The sequence below is a fragment of the Carlito syrichta genome, unplaced genomic scaffold (genome assembly GCF_000164805.1).
Source record: "Carlito syrichta isolate Samal-C Ts95f unplaced genomic scaffold, Tarsius_syrichta-2.0.1 Scaffold301814, whole genome shotgun sequence".
NCBI classification, from domain to species: Eukaryota; Metazoa; Chordata; class Mammalia; order Primates; family Tarsiidae; genus Carlito; species Carlito syrichta.
Window position 1 is genome coordinate 4,991 of NW_007245910.1, and position 25,441 is coordinate 30,431.

At 39.5% G+C, this 25,441-nt stretch overlaps 1 protein-coding gene across 1 annotated transcript; it reads right to left on the reverse strand.

The window, feature by feature from the left end:
* Nucleotides 1–4,923: 4,923 nt before the first annotated feature.
* On the reverse strand, nt 4,924–23,339 carry LOC103257603 (DENN domain-containing protein 5B-like). Its single transcript, XM_021711018.1, has 4 exons — nt 23,279–23,339; nt 19,608–19,717; nt 5,141–5,807; nt 4,924–5,015 (listed from the first exon to the last, which is right to left on the reverse strand). Exons 2-4 carry the CDS (start codon nt 19,608–19,610, stop codon nt 4,924–4,926), a joined length of 762 nt encoding a protein of 253 aa, XP_021566693.1. The 5' UTR covers nt 19,611–19,717; nt 23,279–23,339.
* Between the last annotated feature and the right edge of the window lie 2,102 nt (nt 23,340–25,441).

A 25,441-nucleotide genomic window follows, 5' to 3' on the forward strand; every position in this document is an offset into this window, starting at 1 on the left:
GGCTAATTTTTTAATTTACTGTAGAGAAGAGGTCTTGCCATGTTGCCCAGTCTTGTCTTCAGCCCCAAGCAAGCGATCCTCCCACCTTGACCTCCATAAGTGCTGGAGGTGAGCCACTGCAGTAGGCTTAAGAACTGCTGCTTTTATGGATAGCAGTTCCAAGGTGAATAAGCAACATCCTGTTTGGAAGGCCACTCCTCCAAGTGAAGAAGATAAAAAACAGATCAGCTCAGTGGGTCTGATTTGCATCCTGTTTTTCTGACAGTGATAAAATAATTGAACAATGGCAAAGACCCCTATGTTTGGGCTTTTAATGACTCATGGGCAATAGCCAATGTCCCAGTCATATGGTCAGGTAGTCAGTCAATAGAAAATTGGACCATTCAAGGGCCGCCCATATAGGTAGTCTCATACACTTATCTCAGTAGTTCCAAATAAAGTCTGCTTTGTCATTTTAAAAGTATCACATGGTCACATGATGTGGCTTGTGCCTGTAATCCTAGCACTTTGGGAGGTCAAGGCGGGAGGATCGCTTAAGACCAAGAGTTCAAGACCAGCTTGAGCAACATAGCGAGACACCATTTCTACAAAGAATGAGTTGGTCATGAAGGCATATGCTTCTAGTCCCAGCTATTTGGGAGGCTGAGGTGGTAGGATCGCTTAAGCCCAGGAGACTGAAGTTGCAGTGAACTATTTTCGCGCCCCTGCACTCCAACCTGAGCGACAGAGAGAAATCCTGTCTCTTAAAAGAAAAAAGTATCATGAATCATTTTTAAACAACATAATAATATTAAGATTTTGTTTATCACAAAATAAAGCTAATATTATGAAACTACTGGTCAAAGCTGGTATAATTCTACAGCATTTAGAATCAAGGTTATGGGAACCTATTTTCTGTCATTAAAATATCAGGTTTGCTTTTATAATTTATAAACTCCATAACCAACAAGCTATGATGTCGACTTGAGCATGTCTAACATTAATGATTAGAAGGCTCCCAATTTTTTCAAGAAAACTTCAAGAGGCTGCCATTTTCTGACAAGGTTAATTCACGTACAACCCACAGGAGGGAGGAAAAGGACAAAGAGAGGGCAGAGAAGCACCGCAGAGGCACACAGGATGCAGCATGGTGTGGGCAGTGGATAACTGTGAAGAGCCAGCAGCAATAAGATGGCCTCAATATGTTCCTGAGATTTTAATTACTGATATCAAAAGTTAGACACTGGTGTTTAAATTCCCCTTTTATTCCTCCACTATTGTTCTGAGAAGAGAATCCTATTCTGATCTCCCCCACTGTCCTGCTCTAGGTGTTTCCAGGCCACAGAAGGAAATGTTCTTTTCAGATCCGGGTTCGCAAGGAGAACCTGGGTGGTACATTCTCTACTTACCAATTTCTAGCTAATTACCACTGCAGTGTGATATACATACTCTTTAAATAACAGATTGAATCTGTTTAAATGGGCTGTGGCCCAGAATTTCAAATCTGTCTAGAAGGACATTTTCATCACTGAAATCCATCTACTTTGATTCACTTTGGGTTTTTATGGTAATTGTCCAGCACCTGCAATGTTTTTAAATTTATGGCATAGCCTTAACAGTGAATAAGAAATGAGGCATCGCATGTTATTAAAATCCCCTTACACAGAGTTAGGAAAAGTAGAGAAGGGCAGTGGAGTACAAATCAACATAATGACTCTTATTTCATTCATTTAAATGAAATGTCTTTCTCTAATGGAAGAGATATTGTCAATGTTAAAACCTGCATTTACACAGAGCTTTCATTTTGTACTCTACAATTATGTAGCATGCTACCTTTACAATAGAGTTGCATAGTGAGTTAATCATTTAAAAATAAATATTAGCCGGGCTCGGTGGCTCAGCCTGTAATCCCGTGCCTTTGGGAGGCTGAGGTGAGTGGATCGCCTGAGCCCATGGGTTCGAGACCCGCCTGGGCAGCGAGACCTCATCTCTACAATAAATAAAAAAATCAGCCGGGCGTGGTAGCGCATGCCTGTAATTCCGGCTACTCGGAAGGCTGAGGCAGAAGGATCGCCGGAGCCCAGCAGGCCGAGGCTGCGGTGGCCGGGAGCGGACACTGCACTCCAGTCTGGGCGACAGAGTGAGACTCCAACTCAAAATAAAATAAAATAAAATAAAATAAATATTGAGAAAGATAAGGTAAGATCCAAAGCCTAATTCTTAGTGGTACTACAGAGCTTACTAGCTGTATGAACTTGGGCAAATGACTTAGCTTCCCTGAGCCTCAACCTCCTACTTGATAAAACATGTTGAAACAGTACTATCCTATTGTGGAGAGGATTAAATGTAGAAAAAAGACCCAAATGTACAATACATTTCTGTGGCACAATTTCTGATGTAGAGTGATTTTTAGGGAATGGTTATAAACTTACTGTAAGGTTCTTTGGTCTGACACATTAAACTTTTTAAAAAGCTTGTTCTGATCTTAGGATTCACTCTGTTGTTCCCAGCATACAATCAAGTTACAAAAAATACTCAGGAGTACAAAATCATGTCCATAAAATGCTTATTCTTCTTCATTTGAAACAGAAATAAATCTATAGATATTAATCAATTAAAACTTCTCAAGAGACTCCATTCACCAAATGGGACAAGCTAGTCAAAAAGAGCAGAAAGATGAGAGCTCAAGACAGACCACAAGCAATGAGACATGACGTGCTATCTGAAAGAGGAAGAATGATAATGGATGGTTTTGTTTTCCTCTAAAAAAAGCACAGTCTAAAAGAATATTTACTAGGTTCTCAACACTGGAACAAATGTCTTTACTACCTCATTTAAAAAAGTTATATGTTAAATGTAGTAGTAATATGTTGAACCTTCACAACTTAAAGATAAGGTATAATTTACAGGAGATGATATGGAACTAATAAAACTAGGAGTAATTATAGCAGCAGCAGCTATCATTTAGTCAGTGTCAGTTATACTCTTGAGTATTTTGTACAGGTTTTCTTATTTAACCTTCGCAATAAATCAGTGAGAGACAGAAGAAAAAAAATATCCCCAAGCTATTATTCCTATAGAGATACTCAGAAAGATCATGAGTATGTAACTTGCCCAGTGCAAATGGTTAATAAGTAACAAAGTACATATTTGAACCCAGGATTGTCATGACTTAAAAAACCAATATTCACAACTGGGCATGGTGGTATGCTCCTGTCACCTGTAGTCCCAGCTATTTGGGAGGCTGAGGTAGGAGGATCGCTTGAGTCCAGGAGTTCTAGGCTGTGGTACATTATGATCTCACCTATGAATAGCCACTGTACTCCAGCACGGACAACACAATAAGACTTCATCTCTAAAAATACCTACTCCCCATATTTCTAACTCAGACTGCTTCTCTAGGTAGAATATTAGGAAATTGAATTAAATGGTCTTTAAGATCCCTTGTAAGCCCAGAATTTAAAATTATTTTTTTCTAATGGGCCAGAACACCTGAGGGCATTATGCTCCAAATCTCTTCTCGTGTCTGTACTCCCAGCTATTCAGGAGGCTGAGGCGAGAGGATCACTCACCCAGTTTAAGGCTGCAGTAAACTATGATCATGCCCCTGCACTCCAGCCTGGGTGACAGAGCGAGACTCTGTCTCTAAAGAAAATTTTTTAAATTAAATTTTAAAAATAAAATAAAATAAAATATTATAAGTACCCCCCCAAAGTGAGCTAAAGAGGAAAGAAAAGAATTTAGATGGGTCATTAGAGAAGAACTTCCTGACAACAAAAATTGAGACACTGGAACACATTATCAAAGAACACTATGTAGGATAAACTGAGAAAATACAACCTCGTGAAGGGCTGTCAACACACAAATAGTGTCAACATACACACAAGATGGGGAAGTATAAATATAGCCTACTTGGCTCAGCCTCACTATTTCAATTTAAAATAGAAAAATAAAAAAAGGAAAGTGGCAAAATAAGCTTGACAACATCAGTCAGAAGACTGCACTACGATTCTGCCAGCTTAATATAAGTTAGCAAAATGCTAATCCAAATGTTTTTCAAAGACTCCACCAATGCACAGGTACTATTTTATAATTTCCATCGGGTCACTATCCGTTAAGACACAGCATTTCTATTTCCTGTATAAATTCATATTCAGATGAGAACCAGTATCCTGGTTTAGTCTCAACACAGTCATTGTAAATGCACTGATAAAATAATTTGTTAGTTTCTTAATTATGCGCTTCTTAAGTAAGAACTCTGAATGAAAGACGCCACAAATATAACTTCCTTCTGAGATTTAAAAAAGAAAACAAAAACCACACACACTGGCAGAACTGTTAGACCTACGAAAGTCATGTGTATCTCAGGCCTGCTCACCTTCTCCATCTCACTCACATGAAATGCTCCCACAGGCAAAGATCCAAAATTGATTGCCTCAGGAAACTACAGAGTCAACAATGTCATTTATCCTTTTCCAATGTCAGTTGTTTTTTTTGGGGGGGAGGGTCTCACTCTGTCTCCCAGGTTGGAGTGCAGTAGTACAATCACAGCTTATGGCAGCCTTGACTTCCTAGGCTCAGGTGATCCCTCAACCTCAGCCTCCCAAGTAGCTGAGACTACAGGTGCACACCACTATGCCTGCTAATTTTTGATTTTTTGTAGAGAAGCAGTCTCACTATGCTGCCCAGGCTGGTCTTGAACTCCTGGGCTCAAGCAACCCTCCCGCCTTGGCCTCCCAAAGTGCTGGGATAGGTGTGAGCCACTATGCCTGGCCTCAGTTGAGTTTTGATGTGAACTTTTACTAATCTGTAAAGAATGGGAAGTCTATATGTTTCTGGTAGTAATAGAATTTTCTCTCATTATGAAATGTTTTTGTTGGATGATTATACATTATCAGGAATAAAGGGCTCTTTCCATTAAGAAATATTACAAACCCAAATCAGTCAACTGTTGTGCTCCTTCCTGTTTCTCTCTACAGTCACTACCACCTCAAAGGAAAGCACCGTCTCACCCTGGCCCCACCCATACACGTTCCCTTCACACAAAACAGAAAAGGCTATGACCACTATTTATTGGATTCCAATGATATACCCCACAGAATACAGGAGCTGGGAGCACAAGTACCTGTTTTTGGAAAACTTAAAATGTGGGAAGACCTACCTTGTGAGTAGAGAAGGATCTGCATCTCTAAAAGAACACAGGTGAACACCTGCACCAGGTTCTCTAATCCCAGGAGCTCGAATGCCTCTCGAAGGGGGTAATCGGAGAGGGGGAGTTCACTGGGCCCAGGTCTCTGGCAGATGACAGGTTCATAAACGCCATAAAACTTCAGGGATCTCCCTGGAGGCGGAAGGGGCACCTCATAAAGAATATTGTGGATGTAGCTCTCAAGAGGCAAGGGTGGTGGCTGCTGCGAAGTCACTGCCTGGTAGAGCTGGATGAGGAATTTCTTGCAGGCCTGCATGAAAGGTAGCGGTGTGATCAAGCATATGCTTTTTGAAACATACAGGGTGTCTCTGCTAATATCATAGGAGTTATATCGCTGGAGCTTCAGAAGGGAAGTCGTGTCTCCCTCGTCAATGCTGCTTGCCAGTGAGTCCATACTGCAAGAAGAGGACGCGTACACGCTGCTGTAGTGCTCTGCGTTGTGCATCTGGTACAGTGTCTGCATGGCTGTGCAGATCTGCTTACTTGTCACCTCTTCATAAAAAGTGAGAACAAAGCCATAGGTGCGAGAACCATCTTCCCTGGTAATTATAAATGAGTGGAACTGAGGGTCTTTATTATCTGTCTGTGTTCTGAAAGACAGCCCTTTAGGCATGCACAACTGTGGAGGAAGGGGAAAAGCATCAGAATGCAGTATATACATATTAGCAAACACAGGTAGAAAAGATTATAAAAAAATATGTATACAAGAGAAAAATCTTTTACTGTGTGGTATCATGTGTAGGGAGTTTTACTAGGAACAAGAAGATCTTTGATTTAAGCCCCAAGTAAACCTCTAATCTAACCAAGCTGTGACCTTCAGCAAGTAATGTAACTTCTCTAAGCCTCAGTTCTTTATCTACAACAGTCGCTATGTCAATGACTTGAAGACAGAGTATGTAAAGACACTTTACAAATATTCAATACTTAACTACTATTTTTGTAGTAATGGTGACAATGTTTCAGAGGAACAGAGAAATAGAAGGCTCATTTAATAAATGGAAAAAAGTTAAGCAAAGAATAATAAGAGCATCATCTTTGCTACTTTGAACAATATGATACTTTACTTTAGAAAAGTAAACTTTGAAAAAGGAAAGTTTTTTTTTTTTAGTTGGAGTCTCACTCCGTCACCCAGGCTGGAGTGCAGTGGCATGCTCATGGCCACCCCAGCGTTGACTTGCTGGGCTCTGGCAATCCTTCAGCCTCAGTCTTCCAAGTAGCCAGAACTATAGGCACGCGCTACCATGCCTGGCTAATTTTTTATTTATTGTAGAGATGAGGTCTTGCCAAGTTGCCCAGGCTGGTCTTGAGCCCATAGGCTCAGGCAATCCACTCACCTCAGTTTCTCAAAGTGCTGGGATTATAGGCTGAGCCACCAAGACCAGCCAGGAAAACTTTTTATTTTTTTTAAGTTTCTTTTTTTTTTTTTGAGTTGGAGTCTCACTTTCGCCCAGACTGGAGTGCAGTGGCCGCTCCCTGCCACCGCAGCCTCAACCTGCTGGGTTCCAGCGATCCTTCCGCCTTAGCCTTCAAAGTAGCCGGAACTACAGGCACGTGCTACCATACCCGGCTGATTTTTGATGACTTTTTGATTTATTGTAGAGATGAGGTCTCGCTGCCCAGGCGGGTCTTGAACCCGCAGGCTCAGGCAATCCACTCACCTCAGCCTCCCAAAGGCGCGGGATTACAGGCTGAGCCGCCGAGCCCGGCTGGAAAGCTTTTTAATTTACTAAAGCAGAAGCACAGAAACAAGCTATTTGAGATTATTTCAGATTATGTTCTAGGTCTTGGGAACTACCCAGGATTGAGTCAAACTTGGGAACATAATTACCAGAGGAGCTAAAGATGCTATGTTTAACACATTTAAAATGCACAAAAAGTTAGAGTTAGTTCCTTAAAACATTTAAAATAAAACAAACAAAACTTGAAACAGCAAGAAAAATAGAACTTGTAATTCAGCCATCCTAATGTAATCATTATTCATGCTTGTATATTTCTTTCTACTTCTGTATTGCAATATACTCTGCATGGAATAATTTAACCACACATTATTACATTGTTCTCTTCTTTTCTCCCCCATTCAATAAGTGATGCAAAATTTAGACTGTCTCCCAAATCCTTACATTGCCGAGAAAACACAATTCACCTTAAAAATCACATGTCCTTCATTCAAACCATCAAAAGACATTTATTAAATGCCCTCAAGCCTTCAGGATCTGCGAGTTATAGTAAGGACATGGCCAAGTCCAAGAACCACACCACACACAACCAGTCCCGAAAATGGCATCAAGAAACCCTGATCACAAAGATACGAGTCTCTTAAGGGGGTGGACCCCAAGTTCCGGTGGAACAGGCACTTTGCCAAGAAGTACAAGAAGGGCCTGAAGAAGATGCAGGCCAATAACACCAAAGCCATGAGTGCACGAGCCAAGGCTATCAAAGCCCTCGTAAATTCCAAGGAGGTGAAACCCAAGATGCCAAGGGTCCTAGCTGCAAACGTAATCAACTTGCCTGCAGTGTCCACCACAAGCCTGGAAACAGTGTTCATGCCCACACCACCAAGGGCCTAAGACTCTGCTGGCCAAAGGCCAAGTTAAAGCCCTGGCCACAGCTCCAGCAGCAGTTCCAGCTTCAGTGGGGGCCCAGGACTCCAGAGTAGAGGCCTCTGTCTGCCAACGTGAGGAAAGAAGGACTGGTGTGAACCCTGGGCTGCTGTCTGTGTGGGGCTGGTGTCCTCCTGTGCTATTTGTACAAATAAACCTGAGGCAGGAAAAAAATAATATAAAATAAAAGCCCTCAAGAGCCAGGCACCATGATGGTGATACAATGGTGAGCGAGACATAGTTCCTGTCCCTACAGAGCTTTCAGTTGCGTAAGAATGACAGACGATTAAAAATCCTTAAGCAATAAAGGGAAGGGCTATGATCGAGCTATGATATGGAAAATACACAGGAAAAGAACATAAATTAGACAAGAGGTAGACACCAGGAAAAATGAAGTCCAAACCGAAACCTGGGGATGCTACAGATGTTAGTAAGATAAATAATATAATAAGACTCTAGGCAGAGAGACCAACATGTGCAGCAAAAGCCCTAAGAAAGAATTTGATGGTTTGAGGAACTGAAACAAGGACAGTGTGAGTGGGGCACAGAATGCAAGGTGGAGGAAGTGAGAGAAAACAAGAGAAAGAATTAGGGGCTAGCCATGAAGGGCTTGGTGAGCCACATTAGAATTCTGAGAAGGACAATGGGAAATCTCTGAAGGGTTTTAGCAGAGAGGAACAGAACTAGATGTGCCTCTGAGCACCTCAATCTTGGAGCACTGAAGAGGAGTGGTTTTCCAAGTGGTTCCAAGGAGACAGGCACGCCTCAGGGCCTTGGAAGGGAGTGAGAGGCAGGAGGAAGAAGTTGAGAGGGTCAATGCTCTTCCCTCCTCTATGCACAGAACACTTTATTTTGTAGAGTAGGGATCTTTCTGTGTTAAAATTTCTGGGTTCCTACTGCTTAACAATAACCAAACTTGATGGTAGGACAGGATTAGTGCAACAACATCGTCATTCAGCACAAAGGTGAGTGGGTGTCCTAATTACTCCTCACAGCCACTTCACTTCAGATCATGGTCCTTCCCTCCTCCCCAAAAGCCCTTGGCTTTGAAGCTCATGTCATCAGATTATGCCATCACATTTTGGCACTCTTTTCTATCCAACCTTATCTCCTGAGCAATTTCTTCCATGATTTTAGTTATACTCTGTCAACATCCAAATTTACTGACTTATGAACTTGACTCTTAACTGAGTATCTACTTTACAATCCCATCAAGATGTCTACTAGGCCAGCAGTCCCAACCTTTGTCATCAAGGACTGGTTTTGTGGAAGATGATTTTTCCATGGATGGGGGGAGGTGGGGCAGATGTATCATCAGGCATTAGATTCTCATAAGGAGTGTGCAACCTAGATCCCTCGCATGCGTAATAGGGTTTGCACTCCTATGAGAATCTACTGCTGCCGCTGATCTGACAGAAAGCAAAGGGCCACTTGCTGGCTGCTCACTTCCTGCTCTGCAGCCCATGTCCTAGCATGCCACGGACCGTTACTATTTCTAGTTCCACACACTCTTTAAGAACCCTGTCACTCCCCCATCAAAAGGTAGAGTCTACCCCTCTCCCAAACTGAAGTCCTGATTTCTTCTTCCAAACCTGTTTCTCCCTGTATCAATCTTCCCCATATCTCCATCTATCTAGTTTGCCCATGACAAAAACCTTGGAGTCACTTTTGCTTATTCTCTTTCTTATTCACCTTATTATCCAATCCATTAGCAAACATTATCAGTTTAACTTCAAAAATATATTCAGAAACTAATTACTGCTTCTGCTTTATTTACTTTTTATTTTTCTAGAAATGGGGTCTTGCTCTGTCACCCAGTCTGGAGTGCAGTGGTATGATCATAGCTCACTGCAGCCTTGAACTCCTAGGCCAAATGATCCTCTGACCTCAACTTACCAAGTCAGAAAGTAATTGCTTCTATCTTTACTCTTACCAATCTACCACTCTAATCTAAGCCACCCGCTTCTCCTGCCTGGATGCCTGTAACAGCCTGCTAACTAGTCTTCCTGCTTTCACCCTTTCTCCCCATAATCTGGTCCCCATATAGCAGTCAATGTGATCCTTAAAAATATATAAGTTATAGTCTGTCACTCTTCTCAAAACTGTCCCAAGGTCTCCTATCTCACCAAAGCAGAAGTCCATATAATGGCCTAAAGGTCCCATGTGACTTGACCCCCAGCAACGTTCTCACCCTCACCCTGGTGCTCCTCACCTACTTGTCACTGCTCTGTGAATATACCTCCTGACAAAATGTGCAGTTCCTGCTCCCAGCTACTGTCTTCCCCTAGGTGTTCACATAGTTCATTCCCTGTGACAGACTATATTTTCTAAAAATATCTCCAACAATATTTCTAGTTCCACACACTCTTTAAGAACCCTGTCACTCCCCCATCAAAAGGTAGAGTCTACCCCTCTCTTTGGACCTGGGTAGGCTACTGAGAGTACCTATGCAGGGATTTACAAACTTTTTCTTTAAAAAGCCAGATAATAAATACTTTAGGCTCTGGAGGTCATACAGTCTTTGCCACAACTACTCAACTCTAGCACTGTAGCATGAGAGCAGGCACTGAGAATACATATAGGAACAGGAGCAGCTTTGTTCCAATACAATTTTATTAACAAAAACAGGCAATTGGGTGGATTTGGCTTGGAGGGCATGTTTGCCCACCCCTGGCATAGTCAGGTAAAACGCAACAGCAGAGACAAGTGACATTTTTGAGCAGAGGCTTAAAAAGTGATACAGCTTCCACCTCCTGACCCCACTTTCTTTTTTTCTCTTCTCCCCACCTCTGCTCTGCCCTCCCCATCCCCCCCGCCCCATCCCTGGGGTAACATAACAAGTTTGGCCAACCTGAAACTGTCATGTTGGTGAGACCAAATGGAGAGATCCCACAGAGACAGAGGGAGCCCCAGCTATATTTCTAGACCAGGAGACAGATCTGTGAGCGAGTGAGTTTTCAGATAATTTCAGTCCTCAACCTTCAAAGCACCCAAACTGATACCAGGTGTATCAGAGGGGCTGCCAACCAAAACCTAACTGTAGGTTTGTAAGCAAACTAATGATTTTGTTGTTTTAAATCAAGAATCAGCAAACTACAGCCCCGCTATGGTTTAAATGTATGTATCATTCCAAAATCCATGTGTTGTGACTTAAATCCCATGGTGATAGTATTAAGAGGTAGGGCAAGCCGGATTCAGTGGCTCAGCCTGTAATCCCGCGCTTTGGGAGGCTGAGGTGAGTGGATTGCCTGAGCCCGCAGGTTTGAGACCAGCCTGGGCAACTTGGCGAGATTTCATCTCTACAATAAATCAAAAAATTAGCCGGGCATGGTAGCGCATGCCTGTAATTCTGGCTACTAGGAAGGCTGAGGCGGAAGGACTGCCGTAGCCCAGCAGGTCGAGGTTGCAGTGGCCGGGAGCAGCCACTGCACTCCAGTCTGGGCGACAGAGTGAGAGTCCAACTCAAAAAAAAAAAAGAGGTAGGGCCGTTTGGGAAGTGATTACATCTTGTAAAAGAAGTTGAAGAGAGCACCCCAATGCCTTTTTTCCCCTCTGTCCCTTCTGCCATGTGAGGACACCGGACATAGCATTCATCCCCTCTGCAGGCCACAGCAACAAGACACCATCTTAGAAGTAGAGACTAGGCCTTCATCAGACACTAAACCTGCTGGCACTTTGGTCTCATACTTTCAGCTACCAGAGCCATGAGAAATAAATTTCTGTTCTTTATAAGTTACCCAGTCGCAGGTATTTTGTTGTGACAGTAGGAATGGACTAAGATAGAACCTTAGGTCAAATCCAATCTGTCATTTGAATTTGTAAATAAAGTTTCACTGGAACACAGTCACATTCATCCATTTATGCACTGTCCATGGACGCTTGTACACAACAGCAACTGTGAATAACTGTGGCAGAAACTGTACACCTAACAACTATTTGCTATTTGGCTCTTTATGAAGAAAAAAAAAAAAAGGGCAAATCTTGTTTTAAGCCACTAAGTGGTAAACTAAGGGGATGAACTGTCATGCAGTAATAGGTAACCAAACAATCTCTGACTTCTCTTAAGAGTCTGCATACATGCTACCTTAGGGAGGTCTTCCTTTCCCTTTTCTATAAAAAAGCATTCTCCTCATCTTCTGTATGCCATGAAAATGTCACTCCTAGGCTGGGCGTGGTGGTTCAAGTCTGTAATACCAGCACTTTGGGAGGCCGAGGCGAGAGGACTGCCTGAGTCCAGGGGTTCGAACCAGCCTGGGCAACTTGGTGAGACCTCGTCTCTACAACAAATAAAAAATTAGCTGGGCATGGTAGCGTGCGCCTGTAGTTCAAGCTACTTGGAAGGCTGAGGTGGAAGGATCACCTGAGCCAAGCAGGTCAAGGCTGCGGAGGCCATGAGCATGTCACTGCACTCCAGCCTGGGCAACAGAGTGAGACTCCAACTCAAAATAAATAAATAAATAAAATGTCACTCCTCAAAAAAATATCTATTGTGTGAGCAGGCAATTAAAGCTGTGCACTATTGTATATATATGTATGCTGTATATAATACATGTTACTAGTATTCTATAATTCTATTTGCTCTCTAGATTACAAGCTACTCAAGGGCTGGTGCTATATTTCAGTAATTTTGAATATTCAAGAATACTACACGTGAAACAATATACCATTTGGGACTACAAGAGATTGTGATTAATAACAGGGATAAAAAGAAAAAAACTGAAGCTCATCATTAGTGCACCAGTGAACAAGTGTTCATTGAATAAGAGTCTTGGAAAGAATTAAGGTAGATTTATCCAGTTCTTTTACATATTAAATTACCGTGTATATTTGGATAGAGTAAGATACAGACCTAGGTAAAACCCATGAACATCTGGATTTGCTGAGGAGAAAAAACCCTGCTTTTTCCTAGTCCTGGGAATAACTATATAAAGGAAAGGCCATGGCAGGATCTTTTCATAATTCTACCTTCAAATTACAGCTGATTTTACCATAACAAGTTAATGAGTTGCACTCCTGACAGCATGAATGAAAATTCATCTGATACATTTACTGTAGTTAATGAAGACGTAGAAGCGATGGTCTGAATGACTCTTACTCCAGGTTAAGTTCAAACTTGTTTAGCACAGTACACGGCACATATGTATTTGCTGAATGAATACATGAGTAAACAAGAAAACAGACAAAAATAACAGCTGGGGGATAAGGCCCAGACTTAGTTCATCTCCTTCTGCATCAAGTAGGTAATATAGAAACATAGTGACCTCCAAAGTCAACATAAAGATTTAATTTAATTGATAGGCTTTCCTGTCATCATAAGTCACAAAATCAGAGCTCAAATGTTTTTGAACAGCTGCCAAATTTTCCTTTAAGGGTTTGTAGCTTTCTTGAGCACACATTCAAACATCTACGGGAAAAGCTTGCCAAAAGTTGTGCTCAAAGTGAAGAATGACTTTCTATGCTACAGATAACAGATGTAAGAATTTTTCTTGAATGCTCTTCCCACAAATCAAAAAAAGTAAGAATTATATTTCTAATCTGGAACGCATGAATTGCAAAATGGTATTGATTTTTCATTTACAAAAACTGTTGTATGTCTATAAGATACTTCCTTTGTCAGAAAACCCAAGACAGGACAGAATTGTTGAATTGTCAGAAACTGCTAGATTTTTTTTTCTTCTTTTTGAGTTGGAGTCTCACTCTGTTGCCCAGGCAGGTTGGAGTGCAGTGACACACTCATGGCCTCCTCAGCCTTGACCTTCTGGGCTCAGGCGATCCTTCCACCTCAGCCTTCCAAGTAGCTGGAACTACAGGAACGTGTTTCACGCCTGGCTAGATATTTAATTTCTCAGAAAACCTGAGATACAAATAAAAATTTGCAGCCCATGGTGTTAACATCTCTTATTATCTCATAATATTGCTACTTATTAACAATATCCCTTCCCCATGCCACCTTCCCACAATAAAACAACTACAAATTAGAGTTGTCATTGGTGATCAGATTACCACTGGTAACCAGATTTAACCAAAGTAGGCTCAGAATGATATTTGTGTACCTCTTCTAGTTTGGGTGCCCAAATATTCTTATTATCTCTCTGGATCCTTTCCAGTTTCCATATCGTACAGTTCTATGACTCCCATGGCCTCTCTTTCATTACACAAATACATATATACTCATGTGCCACATAATGACATTTTGGTCAATGATGAACTAAATATACAAGGAAGGCTGGAAGAATAGCAGGCCACATCATAGAGCCTAGATGCCCATTAGGCTATATCACCTAGGTTCCTGTAAGTGCACTCTGTAACAACACAATGATAAAATGGTCTAACAACACACTTCTCAGAATGTATCCCTGTCATTAAGTGACACATGACTGAAAAAGAGAAAGGAGTTGGTCAGTTTGCCCTTCCTTTCTTCCCTCCTTCCCTACCTTCCTTCAATAAACATTTTTTCAAATCCCAAGTTTTCCATTAAATCTTGACAACTCAAAAGACAAAATAGTCCTTTCCTTCAGTAGCTCTCAGTCTAGTAGGAAAAACACATAATAACCAATAGTTACAAAATAATATGATCAGTGCTGCTAAGGAGTGTGTTCAAGATGTCACAGGAAAAAAGAGACCACCTAACTACCCCTGCTTAAGAGATGGTTTTGCAGTGGGGGGCAACTAGTTAAGGACAGGTAAGGGAAGTATTTTAAGCAAGTTATTATTCCTTCATCTAGTCAATGATTTGCGTGTCTATATGTGCAAAGCCAGGAATATAGCAATGAATAAGATAAATGTTCTCATCCTCATGGAGGTTACATTATAGCAGGAGATACACTGTTGACTACTAGTGACATAATCACTTAATTGTAACTGGGACAGGAGCTACAATGAGGTGCAAGGTGCTAAAAGAACCTAAGGGGACCTGACTGAGGGTTGTGAGCGTAGTGAAAGGTGATGGTCAGGGGTGGCTTCTCTGAGAAAATTTCAAGTTTAAAACGAATTCCAAAAGAACAGTAAGAATCCACTAGGTGAAGGAGAGCTGCAAGAACCTCCTAGAGACGAGAAACAGCATAAGCAGAAGCTATAGTATGAAGAATGAAAAGGACAGGGCAGAAGGTCAGTTAGTTACTACAGGAGTCGAGTTGAGAAATCTTGACGGTTTGGACCAAGGCTGTGTGGAAACAGAAAGAATCAGACAGATGACTGATGGTTTATGGGAGAGGGTGAGAACTTTAAGAATGCTCCGATTTTGGCCCAGGCAACTAGGTGGATGGTTGTACCACTCACTGACCAAGATTGGTAGAAGAAATGTGAATTCAGTTTCGAATGTGCTGAGTTTTAAGATGCCAGTGAAATATTTTAGCTGCAGTGTTAAGGAAACAGGGGTTCCCCCCAGCAATGGCTAGGTTAGGGCCCCATTCTTATGAGTCTATTGTGAGATATGAGCTTAAACTTGACTCAGAATGAGGATTTGCTTTTATTTTAATGTCAAACCTGTGAATACAATTTGAGGTTATCCATTTCAAATTTTTCCTTAAATTTCCATTTCAAATTTTTCCTTAAAATCTTACAAGATGAGCATCCAAATAGGTTTCTTCAGCCAACATTTTACCCTTCATTTTTTGTTCATTGTTCCAATATGTCTTTCTTGGTGATCAAAGCAAACAGTAAGTTGTAAACTAAGAGCTTTGTAGTAATTATTACTCTTAACTGAAATATAAATCAGACGCTTCACTGAGGACAGATATAGAAAATAGAAATCTTGTATGTCTTGCTTAAAAAGGTATAACTGACTGGGCACAGTGGCTCATGCCTGTAGTCCCAGCACTTTGGGAGGTCAAGGTGAGAGGATCACTTGAGGCCAGGAGTTTGAGATCAGCTAGGAAAACAGAGAAACCTTGCTTCCACAAAAAATAAAACAATGTGCCAGGTATGGTGATGTGTGCCTATAGCTCCAGCTACTCACAAGACTGAGGCAGAAGGACAGCCTGAGCCCAGGAAGTTGAGGCAGTGGTGAGCCATTACTGTGCCACTGCACTCCAGCCTAGGTGACAAAGTAAGATTCTGACTCAAAAAAACTCAAAATGTTATTAACCATGTTTTTGTCCTAAGAATTCCTAGGTATAATACATTCTTAAGGATAAGATATATCAACTAGAACATTATATAAATACTCATGGATGTCAAAATGCAGATTACCTCAAAGAGATCTGAAAGTTGGGCTAGGGAACCTTCAGCTCTATTTGCAATGCTTTGTTTCATTTAAAACGAAAAGTACAGATCTGAAGCAAACATCTAAATGTTGATATGTTAGTTCTTTTTTTTATAATCAATATTTTTTATTATGATATTGTGGGGTACAGTTAAAGGTTAGGTATACAAATATGCTTTGTTCAGGCACCCTTGTTGATAAGAGGTGTCTCCCTGGATATGTTAGTTCTGAGTGATTAGTATATGATTGTTTACTGTATGATTCTATTTATGATACTTCTATTTATTTCATAAAAATCTCTAAATTGGGCCAGGCCCAGTGGCTCCTGCCTATAATCCTAGCACTTTGGAAAACAGGCGGGAGGAGGATTGCTTGAGCCCAGGAGTCTGAGATCAGCATAAGCAACATAGCAAGACCTCATCTCTACAAAAAAGTAAAAAAATTAGTTGGGTCTGGTGGTATGTGTCTGTAGTTCCAGCTTCTCAGAAGGGTAAGGGGAGAGGATCTCCTGAGGGGAGAGGTTGAGGCTTCAGCGAGTCATCCCCGTGCCACTGCACTCCAGGCTGGGTTACAGAGTGAGACACCAACTCAAAAAACAAAGAACAAAAAACAACCACCTAAACTAGCAACCAAGAAAAGTATAAATAGCAAACAATTCAGATAATTTCACTTATTATTTGTATTCATTTTCTATTTTATTTGTACTATACTTATATACATGAAATTTTTTATTTAACAAGTTTCATTGCTTTGGGTACTTAATTTATGCATAAAATTAATGACCTTTTATTTCAAGCAACACTGCTGCTTGTTAGAGGAATGACTGATATTACAGAAAGTGATGACTCACTGCAGTGGGATTTTTCTAAAGGCAAGACAAAGCTTTATATCTTTAGGTGGGTATAAATTATAGCTTCATATAAATGCACTTACTAATAAAGCAAAGAGGAAATTAAGGGCAGTAAATGTATGACCCAAATGCAAACTAGTTTAATGGGATGCTTTTCAGAGATTTTCAAGGAGTGCAAGCAAATTCTTTTAGATTTGCAGCAATTAAAAAAATGCTACGTGGTGCTTAACTATCAAAACACAGCCTTTGTGTTTATTCTTCAGAGGTAAATTTTTGCTGCTTACATAAAATAACCCAGGGGCAAGGGGTAAAGAAAATAAGATCAAGGAAGCTGATAATTACTTTAGAGAAGCATGATTTGCAGTCAGACGCAAAAGTCACCATAGATACCTCATATTAGTTCATTCAAATGATGAAAAAAAAGAAAATACATTAAGTGCATCATTTCATTCAAAATGACTGTGGATTCATATTTTAGTAAGAACCTAGTCCTGGACATCATTCTGATTTCTCACAGAATAACTTTTTTTTTTGAGTTGGAGTCTCACTCTGTCACCCAGACTGGAGTGCAGTGGCCGCTCCTGGCCACCGCAGCCTCGACCTGCTGAGCTCCGGCGATCCTTCCGCCTCAGCCTTCCGAGTAACCGGAATTACAGGCACGCGCTACCATGTCCGGCTGATTTTTTGATTTATTGTAGAGATGAAGTCTCGCCAAGTTGCCCAGGCGGGTCTCGAACCCGCGGGCTCAGGCAATCCACTCACCTCAGCCTCCCAAAGCGCGGGATTACAGGCTGAGCCACCGAGCCCAGCTCAGAATAACTTATACTTTGAAATATTTTACCGATTTAAGAAAATTAAGTTTTATAATCTGTTCACACTCTTAATACCTTTCTATTAATTTACTGCATAAGAGCTGATAAATTATTTTTTGTCACTGCTATTTTGTTAATTATTTTAGTCAAATTCTTGTCTGGACTCTTCCAAGTCTCATGAAGAAAACTAACAGTTGTGTTCTACTTGGTACCTATAGCACTGTCATCATCAAAGATGATGCTAGGCATCCATAGTATTAACTTCCAGCAAACTGGCATTTCTAATTATTTTAGTACAATATTGGGTTAAGAGTTTAGGAAAATCATCACAGTGTGCCTATAAGCATCAGAGTCACAGGGCCAAGTGCTGTAGGCATCTGCTCTTACAAAAAGCACCATGCTATCCCCTCTTTGGAGGAAATCTAGACTGGTAAGAGTTTCCTGTGATACAACAGTATACAAAGGGTCCAGTGTGACCCATGGCATTTCTGGAATAGATCAAAATGAAGTTATATCGTTTTTATTTTGAGAAGGCAGTGTGGCAAGTAGAAAAAAAGTGAGCCAGAGAGTAATAATGATCTGTATTTAACTTCTGAGCCTCACTGCATAACTGTGAGCAAATTATTTCTTCAGGGAAATAAAAAAATTATAACTGGGTCCATGTATGTGAAAATAACCTATATAAAGTACCTAGCAGGTATCTACTAAATATTTTCCTTCTCTTAGATTATCAGGACTTAATGGAGTCTTTTCCCTCTCCCTCTCCCTCTCTCTCGATTCGGCATATCAGGTTGGAGTGATCATGATCATGGCTTCCTGCAGCCTTGACCTCCTGGGCTCAGGTGGTCCTTCTGCCTCAGCCTCCCATGCAGTTGATACTACAGAAGCATGCCACCATGCCTGGCTGATTTTTTTTATTTTTTGTAGAGGTGAGGTCTCATTATGTTGCCTAGGCTGGTCTTGAACTCCTGGGCTCAAGCAATCCTCCCACCTTGGTCTCCCAGATCGCCCCAGAAGGCATGAGCCACCATACCCAGTCTTCTTTTGTCTCTTTATCACTATCTTTAAAATACTCAAAAAGAACAGTGTCTATCACAGTGTCTCAGCTCACCATTAGTCATTTCTGTTTCTCTCATGCCTGATTTCTGATCACTTTGGGGTCCCCTGAATTATATAATCACAGAGTTGATGGAGTCTAAGATATTATCCAGTCTTCTAAAAAGAATCCTTCCTAAGTAACCTGAAAACTATGACCTACTTTATTTCTAAGAACCTTTAAGGGAGACTGTCTGTCTGTCTGCCTACCTACCAATCTACCTTGAGGTAACGTCTTGCCATGTTGCCCAGGCTGGTCTTGAACTCCTTGGTTCGAGCAGTCCTCCTGCCCAGCCTCCCAAGTAGTTGGAATTATAGGCACGAGCCATGCCCAGTTAAGGGAGACATTTAATCAGCCTTGGTAACTCATTACATTAATCCAGATTCTTTACAAATTGCTACTCATGCCTAAATGATGCATTTAAGTTCCTTTTCATTTTTACATTGCCTGTGAAAATAACAAATTACAGGCCTACCATACAATATTCCTTTAAGTATGAAAATTATAACCAGGCTCTTTCTATCAGGTTCCACTCAGAGAAACAAAGCAATATCACTGTTTAATCAAAGCTTCCACGTATTAATTAACACAAATACACAGCACAGCTTAATAGCAGGAAACTAACATGGGCTTTAGGGTCTATGATATAAACCTACTCGCTGTGGAAACTCTGGGTAAGTCACTTCACTTCTCTGCACTTCAGTCTCCACATCTGTAAAATGGAGACAATTGTCTATTTCTTATAAAATTGCTCAAAGGAGAAATTAAATAACGAAGACATTCCAATTATAGTCACTATCTTCATTTTAATAAAATTAAAAGTAGGCTAAAGAGAGAATGAAGAAGAAAAACACATACCATGTTCACGGCATCTTGATCAAAAGGGTTCCATTCTATATTCTGAGGATAGTGAGCAAGAACTTTGGATTTGAATGTTCTTCTCAAAGGACTCTGGTCAAAATTTTCACCTACAACAAATAATTAATATAGTTAATATCCAGAATTTTCCAAAAGTATGTCATAGTTTTATATTTATTTTATACATATTGGCTGATAATGTTGACATCTGATTCAATTTCCACCTCTAATAGTCTGAGTTGTAAGATTCCCAATACACAACTAAAATACTGTTAATAAAAGATCTGCATTTAAAACTTCAAAATCCGAATTTTAAAATACTGGCTAGACAACTGATACTGAAAAATAATACACAGTAATATAATCATTGCTGTAACCTAATTATTGTTCTTATTTTATTATGTGGTGATTTTTAAAATGTATAAGAAAATATTTACTTCACTAAAAAACATATTGAATTAAGCTAATCGTACTTCTTACAATCCTGAAACTTTATACATAGGTAGATCCAATGTTGTAATGCTCAAAGAAGGTAATTTTGCTTGAGTTTCCACAAAAATCTGATAAATGTGATTGCAAACTCAAGTTCTTAGTAACAGAATTAACAGAAACATCACTGCTGAGTCACCAATTTAACAGACAGAACATATTAAACACATTACCCTTTTAAAATAAATTAGCTATTCTAAATCAAATTCATTACCTGTTAAAATTCTGGAAGATAAAAGTAGGCTATATGTTGATTATTATATGTAAGAGAATTCAATAATAGCTGTCAGATCATTTCTTCATATCCTTGACCAAATTAATTCCCATAAAACCTGTTACCTCCAAATGCTTTAGTTTCATAAAATATTTTAAAGTAGATAGGTCTTTAATTCCCAATGTAAACAATTTGGGATCAAGGACATAGAAGATCTTGAAGCAATTTAATTCTATCTTCTGTGTTTCTCAACTTTTTAAGTTCTTTTTTTTTGTTTTGTTTTGTTTGAGTTGGAGTCTCACTCTCTCGCCCAGACTGGAGTGCAGTGGCTGCTCCTTAAGTTCTAATTAAGTGCAGAATACTAGCTATTATACCAATAGATAAATGTCAGTTACCACTACTTGTACAATTTAAAATATCACAAAGCAATCTGATTTCTGAGTCATACTATGACATCTAGTTAGACTCAGTTTCCATTTTGGGTAAAAATATGAAAAGACATATACTGAAACACCTCTGAGTGCAAAACTTAACAGATCATAGAAGGAGGGAAAAGTCACACTTGAAAATCTTGTTGGAGACTGCAATATAAAATACACAGGTGATTAACAGTAGCAAGTATCTGTCTGGGGCTGGGAAAACACCTCTTATCAACAGGGTGTCTGAATGAAACGTAATTGTACACCTAACCCTTAACTGTACCCCACAAAACTCTAATAAAAAATACTGATTAATTATTAAAAAAAAAAAGAAATGTGATTTTCTATTTATAGAACTATTTCAACTTTTATAAATAGAAATACTCTTATAAACAGAAAAAAAAATTAAAAAAAAATACACAGGTTTTTTTTTTAATAAGGACACAATTTAAATGTAATTCTGAGGCAACTAAACTATTGTTTCTAATTGAAGTCATTGGTTAATGACCATTTTCTTTGGATTGATCATTTTCCTATGAATTAGTCTGACTTACTTAGGTAAGTACTTTATCTCTGTATCTTTCTACCTCACACTTCCATCTTCTAAGAGTTGAGAGCTTTCACTTCTAGAAGAGAAACTGTCAAAGGTTTCTCTAAGGAAAGTTGATCAATTTTTGTACCATGCTTCTACAGTATGTAAATATCAAAAAGTCAGTGGAGAAACGTAAAACAGTCCCTGAGAATCAATGTGGCTGGAGAACAGATTCATGGTTCAGACTTATTGATTTCAGGAAGGGTAAATGATGTCTTTAAGCTGATACTAGATTTGTGTGTGAACACTAAGAATTTTTAGATTACTCACTTCTTCATTTAAAAAAAGGTCACTACCTTGGGAGGCTGAAGTGAGAGGACTGCTTGAGCCCAGGAGTTCAAGATCAGCCTAGGTTACACATCAAGACCTTGTCGCTACAAAAATAGAAATAAAAATAAAAATATTAGCTGGGCATGGTGGCACATGCCTGTAATTCCAATTACTTGGGAGGCTGAGGAGGGATGATCGCCTGAACCTAGGAGGTCGAGGCTGCGGTGAGCTGTGATTATGCCACTGCAGCACCCCAGTCTGGGTAACAGAATGAAATGTGACTCAAAATAAATAAATAAATAAATAAAATTTAAAGAGATCACTTTTCACTTCAAGTTCAAGAAAAAAACAAGATAAAACAAAAATTCCCTCCCAGTTCTAAAAGTCCATGTTGCTGATTGTGCAACTGACACAGCAACAGGTATCCTCAGATGATATATAGCCACCAAGAAACCTCTCCTTTGCTCACCCTCAAATGCCAGAAATGCTTGTTTTTATCATCTCTAAATATAAATAAAATATGGACCACTGTAGTAGCAGAAGAAACAGCATATAACCCATAATATAACTCCTTGCAACACTTACCTTTTAATGAGTTCCTGCCTGTGTATGGTTAAAATAGTAACATTATCTTCATTCATATACCAAGTTATTAATAGAACAGGAGATAACAGAAAAGTCATGACAATGTCATTCTCAATATAATTGTTCTGTTAACTAAGGAACATCACACCCTCTTGAGGCACAAAGAATCAAGGAGAGAAGGAAACCATCTCCAGAGAGAAAGAATTTTACAAAAACAAAAAAGCCCACAAAACATAACACAAATCTAACAAAAGTAAAACAAAACAACCACCACCACCACCACCACCACCACCACCACCACCACCACCACCACCACCACCACCTCCACCACCACCACCACTACTTATTAGAATGCCAAGAAAGGGGGACAACAGGAAAGATCACTGCTATATATACATAGCTGTCTTGGCAAATATGATTTTGAAGGCTACTAGGGGAAGAACCAACTATTTAGAAATTCTGATGTTATTGTTAAGGATTTAGAAATGAGCGTCTGCAGCTATTCCTACTAGTACCAGCCAAAGAGGAATCTTGGCAAATGCATTTTGGAGATGGAAGATGGGGCACAACCTACACATCTCATTTTGAACACGTTTTTAAGCCTGTAACTTAGAATTTACTGCTAGGACGAAGCAAGAGAATGACAGGGTCTAAGAATTTGGCTTCCTAGGAAATGAAAATTATACACAGGCATCCTTTAATTGAAATTTACCTTTTAAATATTATCCTGAAGCAAACCAGGCTTATAAATTTGCATTTATATTAATATTAATATCCTGCTCCAACTATATATCAACTTAACTCTAAGCAATATTGCTAAAATACATTCCTACTAAATTTAAGCTGCAATTAAGCCTGTCCTCCTAAGAAAGTAGAAAATATCTGCCAAGAGAGCTGAAAGACTACTGAATAGTTTTTTTAAAGGCTTGAAGCAAATGAGGTCTTTATGAAAATTAAGATGAAGGTAAGAGAACAGAAATACAAAATAATACCTATAAGTTTGTCCACATAAAACTAAATAAAGAAACATTTATAATGGGCTTGGGGTGAATTAAAGTAATGATTTACAACACCCCATCTTTCTTTAAATTTTTACTTTTACCTGAAGTCGTATTTGCAGCATCTTGGCTCTTGCCATGACGATCTGCTTCTAGCCATTGGTACAAAACTACATAATTAACAGAAACAAAAAAGCTTTATGAACAAAGAAACAAAACAAACAAAAAGCAAAAATGACTTTGAAGAATGGAAAATGAAAATAAAAAAATTAACCAAAAGTAATTAAACAGGAGACATTAACAACAACAGAGTATAGCTTAACACCAATGGAATGTAGCTTATAAGCTATTAGTAATTTAGAAAGCAAAGAGGATAGGTAATTTTATTTTAATGAAACAAGATAAATGTTACTAAACATCTTCAACAGTTATTTGTATGGGAAAAAGCACACATATTTTTTTCTTAAGGCTAATTTAAAAGAAAATATCACAAGATAGCTAATGTTTCTATAGTCAAATATATTATAGATTTCCCCTTACCTAAAATGCTTGAGACCAGAAAAAGTGTTTCGGATAATTTTTTTTTTAATTTTGAAATATTTGCATTTTACTTACAGGTTAAGCATCCCTAATTAGAAAACAGGAATGCTGGCACTCAAAAAGTTTTGGATTTCGGAGTATTTTGGATTTCAGATTTTCATATTAGGAATGCTCAACCTGTGAAGTATGACAATAAGACTTGGTGATCAACTTTAAAAATCAAGGCCAACCACTGCATATCTATTAGAATGGTTGGTTGTACCAAATGTCGAAAAAGATGTGAAGTGAATGGAAAGTTCATTCACTGCTGTGGAAATGCAAAATGGCACAGCCTCTTCAGAAGACAATTTGGTAATTCCTTACAAGGTTAAACACAGTCTTACCATATATAAGCCCCTAATCCCAGTCTAATCATTAAAAAAAAAAAAAAAATCAGATTCCAAGAGGAACAACCTATACTATACCTGACAAGAACTCATCAAAACTATCAAGGATATTAGAAACAACTAAAGTCTGAGAAACTGTCTAGCTAAAAGGAGCCTAAGTAGATGTGACAACTGGCATGGACAGGATCCTTCAACAGAAAAAGGACATTCAGTGAAAACTAAGAAAATCTGAATACAGACTTAAGTTAACAATAATGTAGTAATATTTATTCATTAGTTGTAACAAATGCACCATGCCACTATAGGGGAAACTATATATGTGTGGGTGAGTGGGTGGGTATGTGAAAACTCTATTATCTTCTCAGTTTTCCCATAATCTAATACTGCTCTAGGCTGGGCACAGTGGCTCACACGTGTATCCCAGTATTTTGGGAGCCCAAGGTGGGAGGATGGCTTGAGCCCAGGAGTTTGAGACCAGATTGGGCAAAATAGCAAGACCTTGTCTCAATAAAAAAACGTTTTAAAACTAGCTGGGCATACTGGCACATGTCTAAATACAGCTATTCAGGAAGCTGAGATGGAAGGATCTCCTGAGCCCAGGTCAAAGCTGCAGTGAACCAAGTTTGTGCCACTATATTCCAGCCTGGGTGACAAAGACCCAAACTCAAAAAGCAAAAAAATTAAATAAAAAATTAAATAAAAAAATAATAAAATAAAAAACTGACTAAAGCATGCTCTAGAAAAACAATTCAATTATACTTTAAAAATTACATTCTAATATTTAAGGTGAAGACACAACATATATATATCCAGTTTTATCAGTAATCTACTTTTATAAATCATGTTTACAATGCAAATAAAAGCTGAAATTTGCTCTGTACTGATCAATTATCTTCTTTTTTTTTTTTGAGTTGGAGGCCACTCCACCGCTCAGGCTGGAGTGCAGTGGCACACACGCAGTCACCCCAGCGTCCACCTGCTGGGCTCAGGCGATCCTTCCGCCTCAGACTTCCAAGTAGCAGAACCAGAGGCGCACCCTACTGCATCCGGCTAATTTTTTTGATTTATTGTAGAGACGAGGTCTCACCAGTTGCCCAGGCTGGTCTCGAGCCTGTAGGCTCAGGCAATCCTCTCACCTCAGCCTCCCAAAGTGCTGGGATTACAAGCTTGAGCCAATGACCCAGCCAATCAATTAATCTTCTTAAGCACTATTAACTAGGGAGTATCAACTCCTGGAGGAAAGTTTACTATTGTAAGGAAATGGGCTAAGAACAAATTTACCACAGGGCTCTGTAACTTAGGAGCTTTGACAGGTGTTAAAACTCTGGATGTCAGCCGGGC

What these genes read in the sequence shown, in the direction of transcription:
- LOC103257603 (XM_021711018.1), bottom strand. An exon ending in GATCCTTCTCTACTCACAAG is followed by an intron (nt 5,016 to 5,140) that starts GTAGGTCTTCCC and finishes TTTTGTGTGAAG; the next exon opens with GGAACGTGTATGGGTGGGGC.